Source organism: Morus notabilis, unplaced genomic scaffold, assembly GCF_000414095.1.
Source record: "Morus notabilis unplaced genomic scaffold, ASM41409v2 Scaffold280, whole genome shotgun sequence".
NCBI lineage: Eukaryota > Viridiplantae > Streptophyta > Magnoliopsida > Rosales > Moraceae > Morus > Morus notabilis.
In genome coordinates this window covers 21126-36621 of record NW_010367253.1, presented here as the reverse complement: position 1 = coordinate 36621, position 15496 = coordinate 21126, and the positions used below count along the sequence as shown (strand labels likewise).

The 15496-nt window shown below is 35.3% G+C and overlaps 1 protein-coding gene across 1 annotated transcript; it reads right to left on the bottom strand.

Moving 5' to 3' along the window:
- Window positions 1–10436: 10436 nt before the first annotated feature.
- On the bottom strand, window positions 10437–14396 carry LOC21388913 (protein OS-9 homolog). The gene is made up of 8 exons (XM_024174848.1): window positions 14215–14396; window positions 13834–13910; window positions 12949–13152; window positions 12647–12718; window positions 11329–11444; window positions 11154–11220; window positions 10966–11072; window positions 10437–10828 (listed from the first exon to the last, which is right to left on the bottom strand). The coding sequence occupies exons 1-8, from the start codon at window positions 14297–14299 to the stop codon at window positions 10672–10674; spliced, it is 885 nt and encodes a 294-aa protein (XP_024030616.1). The 5' UTR covers window positions 14300–14396; the 3' UTR covers window positions 10437–10671.
- Window positions 14397–15496: the final 1100 nt, after the last annotated feature.

Genomic DNA, 15496 nt, shown 5'->3' with positions numbered 1-15496 from the left:
TTTGATCAAGCAATTTCTCTATTGGGTTGTTTGAATCAAAACTGATGCTCTATGCAAGTTTCCCGTATTGAAAAACTAGGAAAAATAACTTTCGTCAGTGCAGACAGGTCGACCGGTTGGGTAGACCGGTCACAGGTCGACCGGTCCGGTCGACCGGTTAGGGCGGTGAGTTATAACGTCTCTGTCACCGGTCGACCGGTTGTAACGTAAAATGCATGATGACATGGTAAAATTGACTCTGGATGCGATTAGAACTTTGGGAAACCTAATTGTTACGAAAGTATGACTTCCAAAACACTATAAATAGCCTATTAAGTCACATTACTCATTAGATCACTTGAGAGACTTTTTGGAGGCTATTGATAAAAGATTCCTGAGAGGAAAAATTGTTTAATTCTCAAGAACAATTTTTTCTTTGGCTCTCTTGTGATTGGAAGGAGATCAAAAATACCTAGAGGAGATTAAACGACGTGTGCCCACCCCCGATTGTGGCTTAGATCTGTCAGACGTGCATTTTCCTAAAATCTCAAAAAGGTATGTTTTAGATCTTTAGTATTTATGTTATATAGCATCATGAACATGTTCTTGTTTGGCTTTGACATTGATTTAAATTTTTTTAAATTCTGCTGCGCACTCGATGCCATCTATTTTCCAACAACAGTAGCATTAAAAGTCCTAAAATTATCAACAACAGATTGTCTCATTGCATAAATCCTTTCATGCAATCAGAACAAGCTGTGTTTCTACTTATCCGTTTAAATTATGGGCAGAAGGCTGTCTGGATGAATTCTTCGAACGACGCATCATCTGCAAAAGAAAGAGGCAATTCGGCACTAGCTAGAAATTTAGCTAGTGCCTCACGAGCACGTTGTGCATCGTATGTAAAATTTTGTAACCCCTGTGATGTGAGTGATAGTGTTTGTTGGCGGGAGTCCACACTCCCACCTTGGTGCAATGGTAGACATACTTTCCAATGTCTATCCAAATGCAGTACCCCCACTTTTTTTATTAGAAAAGTATTTTTTTACAATATTTACATACCGCATGAATTTCCATTTCACCTATTTTTAGATTTGGTCGGGGCTCTTCTGTGAAATGCTGTCATGCAAGAGAAGTTCGCGGTCTTTTTCCCCTGTTGCGTTCTCCAGCTTCCTCATTGTGCACTGAAGCATTATCCACCGGAGCATTTTCTGGTTCAGTGGAGGTGGGGTTGGGAGGCATCATTTCTTCCTCAAAAAATGCCTCATCACCAAGCTCAGGAAGAGCAGTGAAATCAAGGAAGTTTGGTGCGGCCATTTTCTGAAAATTGATTGAACTTGAACTTTGTAAATGAAAGAACAAGAAAATAACTGAACGTGAGAAAAAAGCTTAGAATCAAAATCAAAGAGACAAGTTGAGAAATAGAATGAGAGTGAGATGAGAAGCTGAGAGTGAATTATTGTGTGAGATTTAGGGTAGAATTAAGGGGTATTTATAGAGGATTTAGGGTGGATTTTTGGATTCTAGCCGTTGGGCCCTTCGCGGGCCCAACGGGTGACCTGTGACGGGCCTAACGGGAGGCCCGTCACGTGCCAAACGGGATGCCTGTGATGGGCCAAACGGGAGGCCCATCACGTGCCGCCCGTGTTGGCCCAAGGTTGAATATTCTCATGTTTTGATGATAACAAACACAATGTATTATGTTTCTAATGATTCTATTTTGAGTTGTGTATTTAGCGTAATTAATGTTATAAATTAACTCAAGAAGCATTTTGCAGAATACAATGCAAATACATTCAAGATTGACAAATGCAAATTGAAGAAGGAATTCAAGGCTTGAAGTGCTAAAATACCAAAGATCAAGAGCAAGCAAACAAAATCAAGCTGGACAAGTACTAATAGTTTTTTTTATATCTCCTTAGTCTTGTATTTGATTTTGACTTCATACTATCATGATTAATTCTTGTTTGGGCTCATGCACACACTCACATTATTCTTTAAAAATGAGACTAAACTTAGTGCATAATGACATTTGGCCTAAAAGTACAAATGTGTGAAGATTTGAGGCGAATTAAGTGTCAACCGGTCGAACTACGTCATCCGGTGACAGAGAAGGCTAAATGCACCGGTCGACCGGTGCTGCCTCAACCGGTCAACCGCTCCGATTGACCGGTTCTGTTCAACAGACACTCAATAAGAATGTTGAACAGCACGAATTCAAATTTGTCTCAACCGGTCAACCGCTTTGGTCGACTGGTACTGGGTAAACGGGCAAAAATATGACCGTTGGCAAGAGAGGTTAAATAGAAAAAAGTCATTTTTCTCAATAGTGGATTTTGCTAAAAACAGAGAACGAATTCATAGCTCCAAAAATCAAAAAGAGAGTTCTCCATTGTGTCTACATAATCATCATCTTCTCTAAATCCTTAACTCTCTCACACATAATTGAGTCTACCTTGAATTATCTTGTGATAGTGTGCGTTCATCATCTCCTAGTGATTTCAATTGTGTAAAACCATTGTTATGAGTGTATAATTAAGTGCTTCACTACTCATAATCATTACCTTGGTATTGGGTTACCTGGTTGGTCGATCTCCGTGGAAAATCAACATTGTGTAAGAGGTTAGGCGAAGCCTCGGGTAGAAAGAATCGCCTTCTTGTAAGAGGAGTGATCGTGCCGGAAAGTCGATCGAATAGTGGAAGAGGTCGAGAGGCGGAGTATCTCGGCGACAGTGGATGTAGGCAAATTTATTTGTCGAACCACTATAAATCTCGTTTGCATCTCTCTAACTCTATCTCTTTAATTTCCGCACTTTAAATTTGATTGTTGACATTGATTGGTTTAACTCGTAGTGATAAGTTTATTGAACTCTTTGTATGATATTAGATTGGTTCATCTCGTGTACATTAAGTGGTTGTGCTATTGCATTAACTTACATAATTTTCTGTACACCAAGTGTTTGATAAAAGTACATTGTTCAATTAATTGTCTATATTTAGTTTTAATCTTTGAATAATCGTATAAACTCTCGATAAATATTCAAAACCCAATTCACCCCCCTCTTGGGTAGCCTTATTCGGGACAATAGCCCGTTGGGCCCGTGAAGGGCCCACAATAGGATTTTTTTGGGTTGTTTCACAGGCCGTTACGTGGGCTTGGGCCGGGCCGAATCAAGGCTTGTGCCGGGCCGAGCCACGGGCCTCTACGGACTTGGGCCGCAGGCTGAGAAGCTGAGGCCCAACCGTAGCCCATTACACGTGTCGGGTTGGCACGGCCTATAACAGTAGCGAAACAAGCCGTGTCGAATCCGGCACTATTACGGGGACGGCCCGGCCCATTTGACATCTCTAGGCTTGTACTAAAACAAAAGACTTTAGGAGGATTCACGGATGCTCTAATTGCTTCATGCCTTCATTATAGAAAGCAAATACAGAGATATTGTCGGAAACATTTTTTAGGCAACGCATGAGTTAAATAAAAAAGATGTACATTTCAGCTAAGAGTAGTTCTACTCACTTCTCGCTTGATTTTCTTTTTTTTTTAGTCCGGTAAGTCTAGAAAAAAAGAAGTTTCTCTAGTAGGTCTATAAAATATAATTATTGGTAATTATTTATTTTCAGTTGTCACGATCAAATTCCCAATTGTCATAAAATAAAATTTCACTTTTTAAAGAAAAATTTTACAGAAAAATGAGAAAATGAGACAAATATCTCTTAAAAGTATATGAGTCGCGATTTTTACCAAGTACTCTTGATTAAAAACCTGTTTAGTCAAATAACTATGCTAATAAAAATGTATTAAGAAAGAATGAGAAGTAATGATAACTCTATAAAATAAAGTTTTTTTCCTTCTTATTTACATTTAAATTTACGTTGTTCTTAAAGAATTTATTTGTTTTATTTATTTTTAGTTTAGTTTTCTATTGTGTTATTTTATTTTATTTTAATTGATTTTATTTAGTTTTTTCTCTAATAATTTTATTAATCCTCAATTGTGTTTAAATTAGGTGAAATGTACAATTTAAAGTTGAGTTGGCATTGAAAATGCTTCAAAAATCAAAAGCAAATTCGGATTCAGCTTTCTTCCGTGCGCCCCTGCCGCTCATGCTCTTCACTGGCCGTCCAATTGTCTTCATCTGCAATCCAAAGTGCATCATCATCTAGTTTTAGCTCCAACCCACTCAAAGTTTGCCATGTGTCAACCCAATCAAAAATCAATTACTCTTCCTTCACCACGTGAGGTCACTTTAGTTCCATTCCAAGAGAAGAGCTTTTCCACGTGCACAAGAAGATGTGTTCTTGCTTTTGCTCTAGCCAATAATATGCTGCCACGTGAATGATGACATCAGCAACCCTAATGCCCCTTGTTATCTCTTTTTCGCTCACGTGAAACCAAGGCTTATTTAAAGCCCTTTTCAGCCGCAATTGTAGAGAGAGAGAACCCCCTGCGATTACTTCACAGAGCATAGCACCCAGAAAACAAGAAAGAAGAGCTGACAAAAAATATTATGAGAAATTATTTTAGGAAATTTAGGGTCACTCTTTTAGAATTTTTACTTTTAATTTTAGGTTTTATAAGGGAGAAAATATTTTGAAGATCAAGAATTGAAGATTGAGAATTGAAGAGTTAAATTTGTAGGCTTTGATACCTCTACATGAGTTTTTTATTCTAATTTCTTTATCTCTGTATTTTTGTGAATTGAGATATTAGAACTCTTGATTTATTTTAAATTAATTATGTTTTAGTTTTATTTTGCTAGAGCTTTGATATAGCCCCACTATGATATTTTAATTTCTTTTATTCGAGTTATTTTTTACTATTTTTTAAGATTGAGTGTTCATCACCGTTTTTAATGCTTCTAATTAATTAACTCTAATTAGATGATTGGTTAATCATAATAGAACTGGAAGGGGAATTATGTGTTGAGTTCATTGTGTTGAATGCCATAAATTGCATGTGAGATAGGAATATACTTGCATAATTTGTGTGGTCGCTACATGAAATTCCATGAATCGTTCATGACACTTTGATTGTTGTAATTCACATAAGAATATAGCGGGTTAGCAATTAAGGGTACTTTTGGTGTAACTCGAAAGAGAGCATTGAATAAATTATGAATTTTCGATTGTCAACTTGGATAATAAATATGAATAATGAGAATTGAGAAATTAAAGTAGATTAGTTACGGTGAAATCAGTTGCTCTAGAGTTTTAGTTATTTGTTTTGTTTTATTTTTATTTGTTTTAGTATTATTCTCGTTTATTCGGTCGTTCAAATAATTTTAGAGTTAACCAATTTTGATACTTAATTAAAATTAACAAAATTCTCATGGGAACGATACTCTATTCACTACTTTGTTACTTGTATGCGATATTGTGCACTTACAATTTTCACATCAAGTAAAAATCCATATTCATGCATTTTTAAGGATAAATTATGTAATTTTCTCTAAAAAAACACATCGACAAATGCACATAGCGGCATACGGTTAACCGGTGGGTTACATCCACTCTAATCCTCTAAGGAACCATGACAGACAAACAATTAAGTAATAATAATCGATAATCAATATAAATTATTTAATAAGCATGCACCATACATTCATGATAACAAAATAAATACAAAAAATCCTAGAGTGCCAACTCTCTAAAATATCAATTCAAGCATAAGGAGATATCTTAGATCATAAATTTATGTACATGGCATGATCATAAACAAAATTAACTATGGCTCTGATATCAATTGTTAGAATATACGGGAAAATTAAAATTGTACAGTGGAATTTTAAAATTTTAATAAAACAATCTAAATTCATATCTTGTTCATAATACTATATATCATATATCTAAGGACAAATTACACTTTTCCCCCTTGAACTATTGGCCTTATAACAAAATGCCCCTTAAATTTTAAAAATAACAAATTTTCTCCCTGAACAATTAGCCATTAGCACGCGTCTCCCTTTTCTGCTCCCTCAGTTAAATTTTGAACGTTAAGTGACACATGAAAGTCACTGAAGCATTTAATTTTTATTCTATTATGAAATGACAATTTTGTCCATACAAGCCCAGCCCAAGACCACTACGAACATATGACGATTTCCCTCTCCCCCTCTCTCCCTCTCATTCTCGCTTCATCTCTCTCTCATTTTGTCATGCCCCGGGGTAGGGGTCGGTGACATGGAGGCTCGATTAGGAGTTAAACACGAATAAGAATAAAATATTAAGAAAATTCCCAAACGAGCCCCACTATTGTGCAAAAAATAAATTACAAGAACATCTCAAGAGGCTAAAAACCCCCGCCTCTAACATTGTTCAGGGCTACACCCACAGGATCTATCCACAGGATCTTCAGCATTGTACATACATGATGCGTGTAAATAACATTACAGACATCAACCACAGTCTAGAAATCTAAATATCAGAGTTTACAGAATTTACAAATTCTTACATTCGTACATTAGGAGGATGAACACAATCATCTCTTAATCGGGTGGTAGCAACTCAGCTACTCTGCACTGCTCCTAGAGTCGTCTGTGAGGGGTTTAACATTTATAAAACAATAAAACGTGAGCGAAATGCCAAATAGGATATATTTTGAAATAACTTTATAAATAAATAAATAAATAAATGAATAAATAGGTAAGCAAGTAAATAAATAAATAAGAATTAATAAGACATTCAGTTCAGCTGGAACCTCATATCCTTTTTCTCAAAGAAAATATAACTGAAAATCTCTATATTACAGACATTAGCAAGTAATTTATACTATAATAAATTACTTACACAACCATGTGCATAAGCCTAATCACCCCCGGGCCGGGTTTCAAGTTCTGCCCCCAAGGATGCACTCTCCACATCCTATCTAGGCCATCAGCCGGTTTACCGATTCACAAGATCTCTTGTCTTAAGAAATCATTCATTAAACTTTATGAAACAATTCATTATAATTCCAATAGCTAAAATCAAGTTATTGTTTTTAAACATGCTTTTCTTTCACAAACATGCCCTTTCCTTAAAACATTTGCAAGGCCAAAACTCTTTGAAAACAAGCTCACAAAGAAAGGGATCGGGAATCCTACCTCGTAAATATCAAACTTATGGCTAGCGTTAGTATATTCTGACTTTCGCTTTCTCAAGCCCCTCAATCCGAGTCCTCCGCTAGCACTGATACAAAACCACGCTTTAGGATCCAATTCACATTCCTAAAGCAATTTCAATTTCAATTATACCATAGATTTTCTATTAGTGTGCCATAATTCAATTGCCGGTTTCACAAACCATTTCATATTTCAAATCATCATTCCAAGGGTTTTAGATCTCAAAACATTGATTAAAAAAGCTAATCCATATACTCTTGGTCCCCAAATGAAGCTAATTTGGGTCCTTCTCAAAAACCGAGTTCAAAACAGGGTTTTTCAACAAAACAGAGTCAAACCCAATGTACACCGGTCGACCGGTGACAGCATAGTGCAACACCACCGGTCGACTGGTGGTGTGCAATTCGGTTGACCGGTGGACTCAATGCAGTCCGATCGACCGTATAGGTCGACCGGTGAACTCAATGCAGTCCAGTCGACCGCACAAGTCGACCTGTGAAGAACAGCAGGGTGAGGAAAACCTGCGGAATCAGCCCAAAAACCTGCAAATCTGAGTCCAAATCGAGATATCTCAAAGGGAAACCACTAAATCCGGGTTCTAAGTACTAAATCAAGTCCAAAGAACCCAAGATCTCTAATTTCTACCATGATTTTACTCAAAATCCATTTCGAACCAAAAATAAGTTTAAAAATCTGAAAATCCAATAATCAAGAGAGGTTTTTCCGAAACCTTACCTCGAATCCTTCTCTTGGCATTGAAAACTTCTTGAAATTTTCCTTTGGTTCGAATCTAGTTTGATTCGGTGAAGATTTTTGAACGGGAGAAGGAGAGAGAGTGAGAGTGAGAGAGAGAGAGTATGCATGGGCAGGGAAAGAAGGAAAGGAAGGAAAAAGAAAGAAAAAGAAAGAGGAAAAGAAAAGAAAAGTGGACAGGTGTCAAACATTTAAAATAACAGTCCAGAAATGTGTCCATACACACTTCTGGGTAAAAATGTAAATACTGAGAATATTTAAATACCTAAGAATTATTCAACTTTACACGTCATAAACATTTATTAATCAATAATCAATTAATTAAATCAGATTAGGCACACTAATAAATCTTAATTACCTCAATTAATCTTGTTTAATTCTTCAGGGCGTTACACATTCTTTTTCTCTCTTTCTTCTTTCTTTGCACGTGAAAAACAAGCTCCATTGCCACTTTGAGCCGCAACTATTCAGCCTCCGGCCGTCACCAAACACCAACCCCCCATGGAGCCCACCAACAAAAACCTTCATAACCGGAATCTCGTCGCCGATCTTGCCGCCGTTCACCTGTAAGTGTCGGTTAAAGTTTTGGTCAATTTTGTCTCCACACCAAATTCCAACGCTTTTTGACCTCCGTTTCGCCGGCAAGTTGTACCATTATATTCCCCTCGTTGAGTGGAGCAAAACCCACATGATTACTTGCTCAATCGGTGTCAAAGAAGCTCTGATGTACCGCCTCCGTCTATTTTGAGTTTTTAACATTTTCTGACGAACCAGACGTCATTTGGAGAAATTGACCCCCGAATAAGTGTTCTTCACTTCGAGATCTTCAATTTGACACACATTCGGCTAACCCCCCATCCCGGTCAATGCCGGTCAACGGCAAGTTTGACCGGTCAACGGCTGGGCTTGGATGGTAAAAATCGTCATTTCATAATAGAATAAAAATTAAATGCCTCAATGACTTCCACATATCACTTAACGCTCAAAATTTAACCGAGGGGCGGAAAAGGGAGACGCGTGCTAACGACTAATTGTTCAAGAGGAAAATTTGTTATTTTTAATATTTAGGGAGCATTTTGTTACAAGGCCAATAGTTTAAGGGAGAAAAGTGTAATTTGTCCTAGATCTAAATCACATTTCTAGGATATTAGCAATAACACTTTACACAACTGCAAAATTGAGAATAACGACCGGAAGAACATCAACTAACTGAACTTCTTTATTATTCTTTTTTCTACGACCGGAGTGCACAGGGATGCACGTCGTTTAATCTTCTCTTAGTATCTTCTATCCTTCCAACCACAAGAGAGTCAAAGAAAAAGAATCAATCTTGATGATTGATCAACTTTTCCTCTCAAGAAACGCTCACCAATAGCCCTCCCAAATGATCTAAATGTTAATAGTTTTTAATGGCTACTTATATAGGTAGGAAGGTCATATCTCCGCAATTAGAATAATTTTCAGAGTCGAATTCGTGATACAAATTGCTATAGGTCGGTTAATATGGGGGCACCGTCTGGCTAACCGGGTAGGCCCATTTGGTTAACTAGACCACAGACGAAGTCCATGTTTTTAAAACACGTCAGGTTAACCAGAAGTATACTACCGATTAACCGGACCCAATTTTCTAGCTCTTTTTTTCCTTTATTTAATCCGTAAATGATATATATAACTCTAGTTTTAATTTAAATAATCCAATAAAAAATAATCTGATTAAAATAATTATATATGCATTCACATATCAAATAAAAACAAAAGCATTTATTCAACCAATTTATGTTGAATTAATTAAAACAATTAATCTTTCATTTTTCTTTTGTTGGTGCTCTTTCAATTGTTACGGAATCAATTCTCAGGAAAAGCATCATAAAATATAACGTAAACTTCACTTTTATTCAAAAAAAAAAAAAACCAAAGACGTAAGAGTAAGATGATAGTTACATACCGAACAACCTAACCACGACCATTAAAGCTGTCGCTAAAGTACCAGCGACTTGAATTCCTTTGGACGAGCCAAAATGTTAGGCTTTGGACTGGCCCGTTTGTCCATACCGAAACTTACAGTCTGGTCTAAACAATCATATTATGCCACATCATTTAAAGAACTCAAACATTAAAGCATGAACAACAACAACAAGCATTAATCCCAACTTAATTAGAGTCGGCTATGTGAATTTCACTTTTCAACGCAGTTCTATTCGAAATTAAACTTCCTAAAGGTCTAGATCTAGAATGTCTTTTCTAACTACTTCGGTCTACGTAATTCTTGGTCTACCCATTCCTCTCTTAGTATTAGGTATAACAATGCCCTCCCAAGCACGAACTGGTGCTTCTAGCGATCTACATTGGACATGTCCGTACCACCTCAAGCGGCCTTCGCGCACCTTATCTTCTATTGGTACTACACCTACTTTACTACGAATAACTTCATTCCTTATGCGATCCATTCTTATATGGCCACTCATCCATCTTAACATAAAGTATGAACAAAGCATTTTAACTTTTTTTTTTTTGAATGAAATAGTATAATGTGGTTCGTTAAATATCATTTAAGATACCAAAATTGACAGGTGATTTGAATCACATTGTTATGTTCTCTCTCTACTGTAACTTGTTTCATTCAACTCTGCATGGTTTATTATTACGGTAACTTGGACTTGAGAAAATATTTAGCTTTATGAACGTGTATAATATTGTATTTTAACTCTAATTCTAAAAGAAAAGAGCTCTTTTGAAAGAAATTGCATGAAAGGAAAGCTAGTTGTGAACAATATATGATCTGCCTAATTATAAAGCCAAAAACATCAGAGCCATACACTTTATAGGCTTGTTTTGAGAGTCAGTTGGACCACTCATCATTAGTTGAATCTTCGCTGTCTGTTACCATGACAACCTCCTTATTTTTTATCTCCTCCACCACTTTAGTTTCCTTGTAATCTTTGGGAAGCACGTTACAGTGAATGGTGTACCACACTGGTCTCTCAGCATGGAACAACCTGCCATTTTAAAGTTGAGAAAAGTAATGTGAATTGTCAGAAAGAGGATGAAAAGATGACATCACATGCACATTTCATTATTGTAAAATATATTAAAACCCTTTTATTACCGTCAAATTAGGGTGGGAGGGACTTACGGATGCTGACAAAGCATTGGGCTTCGGACGGTAAGTGCATACTTGCAGGTAGATACTTCTGTGAAAGAACTAATCATAGCTCTGGGTTCTGAGCAAATAAATCTCACCTGAAAATGAACATGAAGAAGGAAATTGTCATCACGGACAGGAAAAGAAATTGTGGTATCTAGAGCTCAATAACTTCATACCTCAGTCTCTCGTGGCTGATTTGTAAGGTCACAGATGGTTCCATTCGTATATTGGTGAGCATGATACCTGTAACAACCAAAAAAATATGATTGGCGTTAGTTATTGTCACACTTCTTCTGAATTAAGCTTTTCCTCCAACTCGTTGCATCAACTTTCACATTAACAAAATCTTGCCTTTGTGATGCATCTTTTGAGCGAGGATCCTTGAGTGTAGAAATGTCTGATAGATTCTGGTGGAAAGCTGCTGTGGCTTCTGCATCATACTCACCAAGTATAAACTCCTGAAGCACCTGTTATAAAAGCATAAAACAACCAGTGGCACGGTTGCTAGCATTGTTAAGTTCTGACTAGGGGTGTGCAACAAACCATTCAAACCAACCCAACCAAACAAAAGAAAACCAAACCAGACCAATTAATAATCAGTTTGGTTTGGTTTAAATTTTTAAAAAACCAATTATATTGGTTTGGTTTGTGGTTTTACCCTAAAAAAAACCAAACCAAACCAATTTCTATTTATATATATTTTACTAAAATTATATATTTTATATAATTTTAACTTATTCATTTTCAGATTTTTATGAACTATGGAAGAAGTTTGCAAGTATATCAAAGAAACCATTTTTTAGGAGTCTAAAGAGTTTTAGAATTAAAGACAAATTTGTTTGAAGTCGCAAATTTAGTATTTTATGTTTTATGGATTTGAAAGTTTTAATTTTGTTCAGGACATTTAATTTTTAAATTAAGATGTTTCATTTCTGTATGAATTGATTATTTTCATTCTTGAGTTATTGATGTTTTGAGTTAAGAAATAATGGAATGTCTATCATACAAAATATTAATATCAGTCATGGTTGAGACTTGAGAAGAGATTGTAAAATATTAGTTCAAACCAATTAGAAAAACCAAACAAAACCAATTATAATCGGTTTGGTTTGGATTGGATTAGATCCCTTAATTGGCTTGGCTTGGTTTGGTTTGAAAATCTCTAAACTAATTTGTAATTGGTTTGGTTTGTATCTCACCTAAAATATGCAGTTTGGTTGGTTTGCACACCCCTATTTCTGACTATACTATAAATGGTTCTGTTAAGGCAACAAGGGCAACAAAATGTACTACTGTAACCGGGGTTAAGCATTAAATCCTAAGAAATAAAAAAGAAGAGGTTTCTGTCTTTCTGAAGTAAAAGTGATATAAGCACACAAGTACTTCTACTAGTGCCCTAACTACTACAATGAGGAGGTCATGGTTGCATTCATGAGAGAAATAAAACATCCAACTCTTGACGACAAGTGAGATGCATCAAATATTTTTGTGCATCCAACAGCGGAGAAGGTGCTTAATAGCAGCATTGCTTATGTGCCAACACCATTACATGTTACTCAATTGCCGCTGTAAGGAAAGCAAAGTGGGAATAAAGAGAAAAGATTGAAAAACCATAAAAAACATGGCATAAGGGAAAATAAGAATATCTTAGACACACATTAGTAAATACCTTCTCATCTTCCAAATGAACTTGTCGTACTCTCTTCTGATAGCAGAATTCATAGGACCACCATCCCTCTTGCTGCATAAAGGAATTGATAAAGTAAAGATTGATGACTAATGCTGCAGATTAAATGCATGATGGAGGCATAATAGCAATCTAGAGATATATTTGCGTTTGTTTAACGGAACTACGAGCAACTATCAAAGTGAATGAACTCTTCTTATTGTCTATATACGTATTCTTTAAAATCAATAGTGCTAGAGAGAGAACCACATATTCCAAGTTAAGATTTTGAATTAAGAACTCACTCTAACAAAGCAACGGTCCTTGAGTTCTTCAAGGAGCTCATCTGGTGTCTTCAACTTAATCCTTTTCTCACTCTCCACTATCAAGCTGCTGATATTATGCTGAGTAACTGGCTTTCCACTCTTGGCTTTTTCGACCTTCGGCAAATAACATATGTAGCTCTCTCCATTACTATTGGGCATCATTACAGATTCTCGGTCATCATCCTGCAGTTAATGTGCATCCAATTATAAGATTGCCATGTATAACTTTTCTTCTGGCACAAAGGGAAAATTCTTACAGAACAGTATATGGAACTAATGTTTAAAGAAAGTTCGCAAAACCCATTTTTAAGTCTCCTTTCTTCCATCTACCTATCATATATCTTTATGTAGATATATATGTCTTAGAAGTTTATTAGCCCATGAGGAGAAACTGAAGTTCATAAGTTTAGAACTGAATCATAAAATAAAAACGTCCAAAAAATTTCATGCTTGAAGCAAAAAAACCACCCATTACAATAAGATCAATCACTCAGAAAGTGATCAACAGGTACAAAAGACATGCTCATCTGTTGCGAAACACAAAGAAAAGGAAACAGTTGTGATAGGTATACAACAACCACTAGGGCCATAATATTTACCTAAGCATTTTCACCATCAATTTGATTACACCACTAAGATTTTCTTTTTTGGTCATAGATGAGATTCTAAATAACAAGCTAAGGAAATAAGTAGCAAACTAAACTCAAAATACAAAATTGGAATTCAAAACAGTGTAGAAACACACACTTGGATCTAGCACCTGAATTTTTGAAAGACAAAGATTTACTCATTAACGTTACAATTACAAAAAAAAAAGAAAAAAAAAAAAAAAACCTGAAAACATGTATGAGAATAATAACTCACGGGACTATAAGGCGAGTCTTCGGTATGTAACTTAATGTTGTATTTTGGTTCACGAGAGCTTCGACCAAATGACCCACCTGTTGATATTTGTCAAATAATAAGATAATAATAATAATTAAAAAACAAAAACAAAACCAGAGGAGAAAATTTCAAAATAAAACCATATTATTCACATTTCGACAAAAATTTTACGCTCAAAAGCACACAAAAAAATTGAGAACTAAAAACACAATTCTTTTTGGTATCTAATTGTCACGGAATTCAAGCTAAAAAAAAGAACAAATTCAAGCCAATATTCTGCTACAATCGAGCAAAAAAGAGAATAACGAAAATAAGGAGAAAATGAAAACGAAAGTTTATAGAGAAGAAAAGAATTATTACCGACGTGAAAGGGAAAGATCTGGTCGGCCAATACGAGGTGAGAGAGAGCGAAAGAAATGGCGAGGAAGACGAGCACTACTTTCATGTCTCTGCAAATTCTCTGAAACAGCAAATCGGAAAAGTGAAAAAGCCCCAATTACAAGGAGGAGGAAGACGATGATGAGAGCAAAATTGTTTCCACCCGTTCGCTCAACTAGATCGTTTAATTAATTTATTTGAGTTTTTAATTTGAGTAAAAAAATATAATTTTATGTGAAAATTTTTTATTCTAATAAAAAAATTAAATATAATTATTTTAAAATTTTTTTATTATAATAAAATTTAAAATTTAAATTTAAATTAATAAAATAAACAAATAAAAATCTACACATGTCATTTTATGAATGCTTGGCACGTCATTTAAGGGTCCGTTTGGTAGAGGGATTTATTCCCTGATTTGAATCATGATTCATAGTTCGCTACAATATTTTCTCTCATAAAAAATTCACGTAAATCGAAAATAGTTCAAATCAGATGGTTTGAATCCTCCAACCAAACGTCCTCTAAGAGTCGTCTCACTTGTGAATGAAGAAGTCAATTAGCACCTCTATTCGTGCTGTGGGATTAAAACCCGCTACTAAGGTGGGTCCGTTACATAAATAGGTGAAATTTAACTTACGACCTATTATTTTATGAGTGTGGAGTTTAAACATCATGATTTTTATTTCATTTTTCGTCAAAGTGATTGACATGGTAAGTTTAGAGTCCGTTTAATTTGTTAATTTAAATTTTTAATTTGAGTTGAGATGTGACTTTATGTGAGAATTTTTTATTGTAGTAAAAAAAATAGATGTGACTGTTTCTGAGAGCTTTTAGTCTCGTTTATTTCGCTGATTTGAGTTTAAAATTTGAGTTTTACTACAGTAAAAAGCTCTCATAAACAGTCACATCTAACTTTTTTGCTACAGCAAAAAGCTCTCACATAAAATCACATCTCAACTCAAATTAAAAACTCGAATCAACGAACTAAACGGGCCCTTTTACTGTAGTAAAACTTAAATTTTAAACTCGAATCGATAAAATGAACGGGACCTTAATTTTAACTTTTTTAGTCACGTAATTTTGTTACTAACTATTATTATTAATTTATTAGATTATTTCGTTTATATTCTTATATAGTATAACATTTTAGTGGATGGAATATAAGTGACTTTAACGGGCCCTTTTACTGTAGTAAAACTCAAATTTTAAACTCGAATCGGTAAAATGAACGGGACCTTAATTTTAACTTTTTTAGTCACGT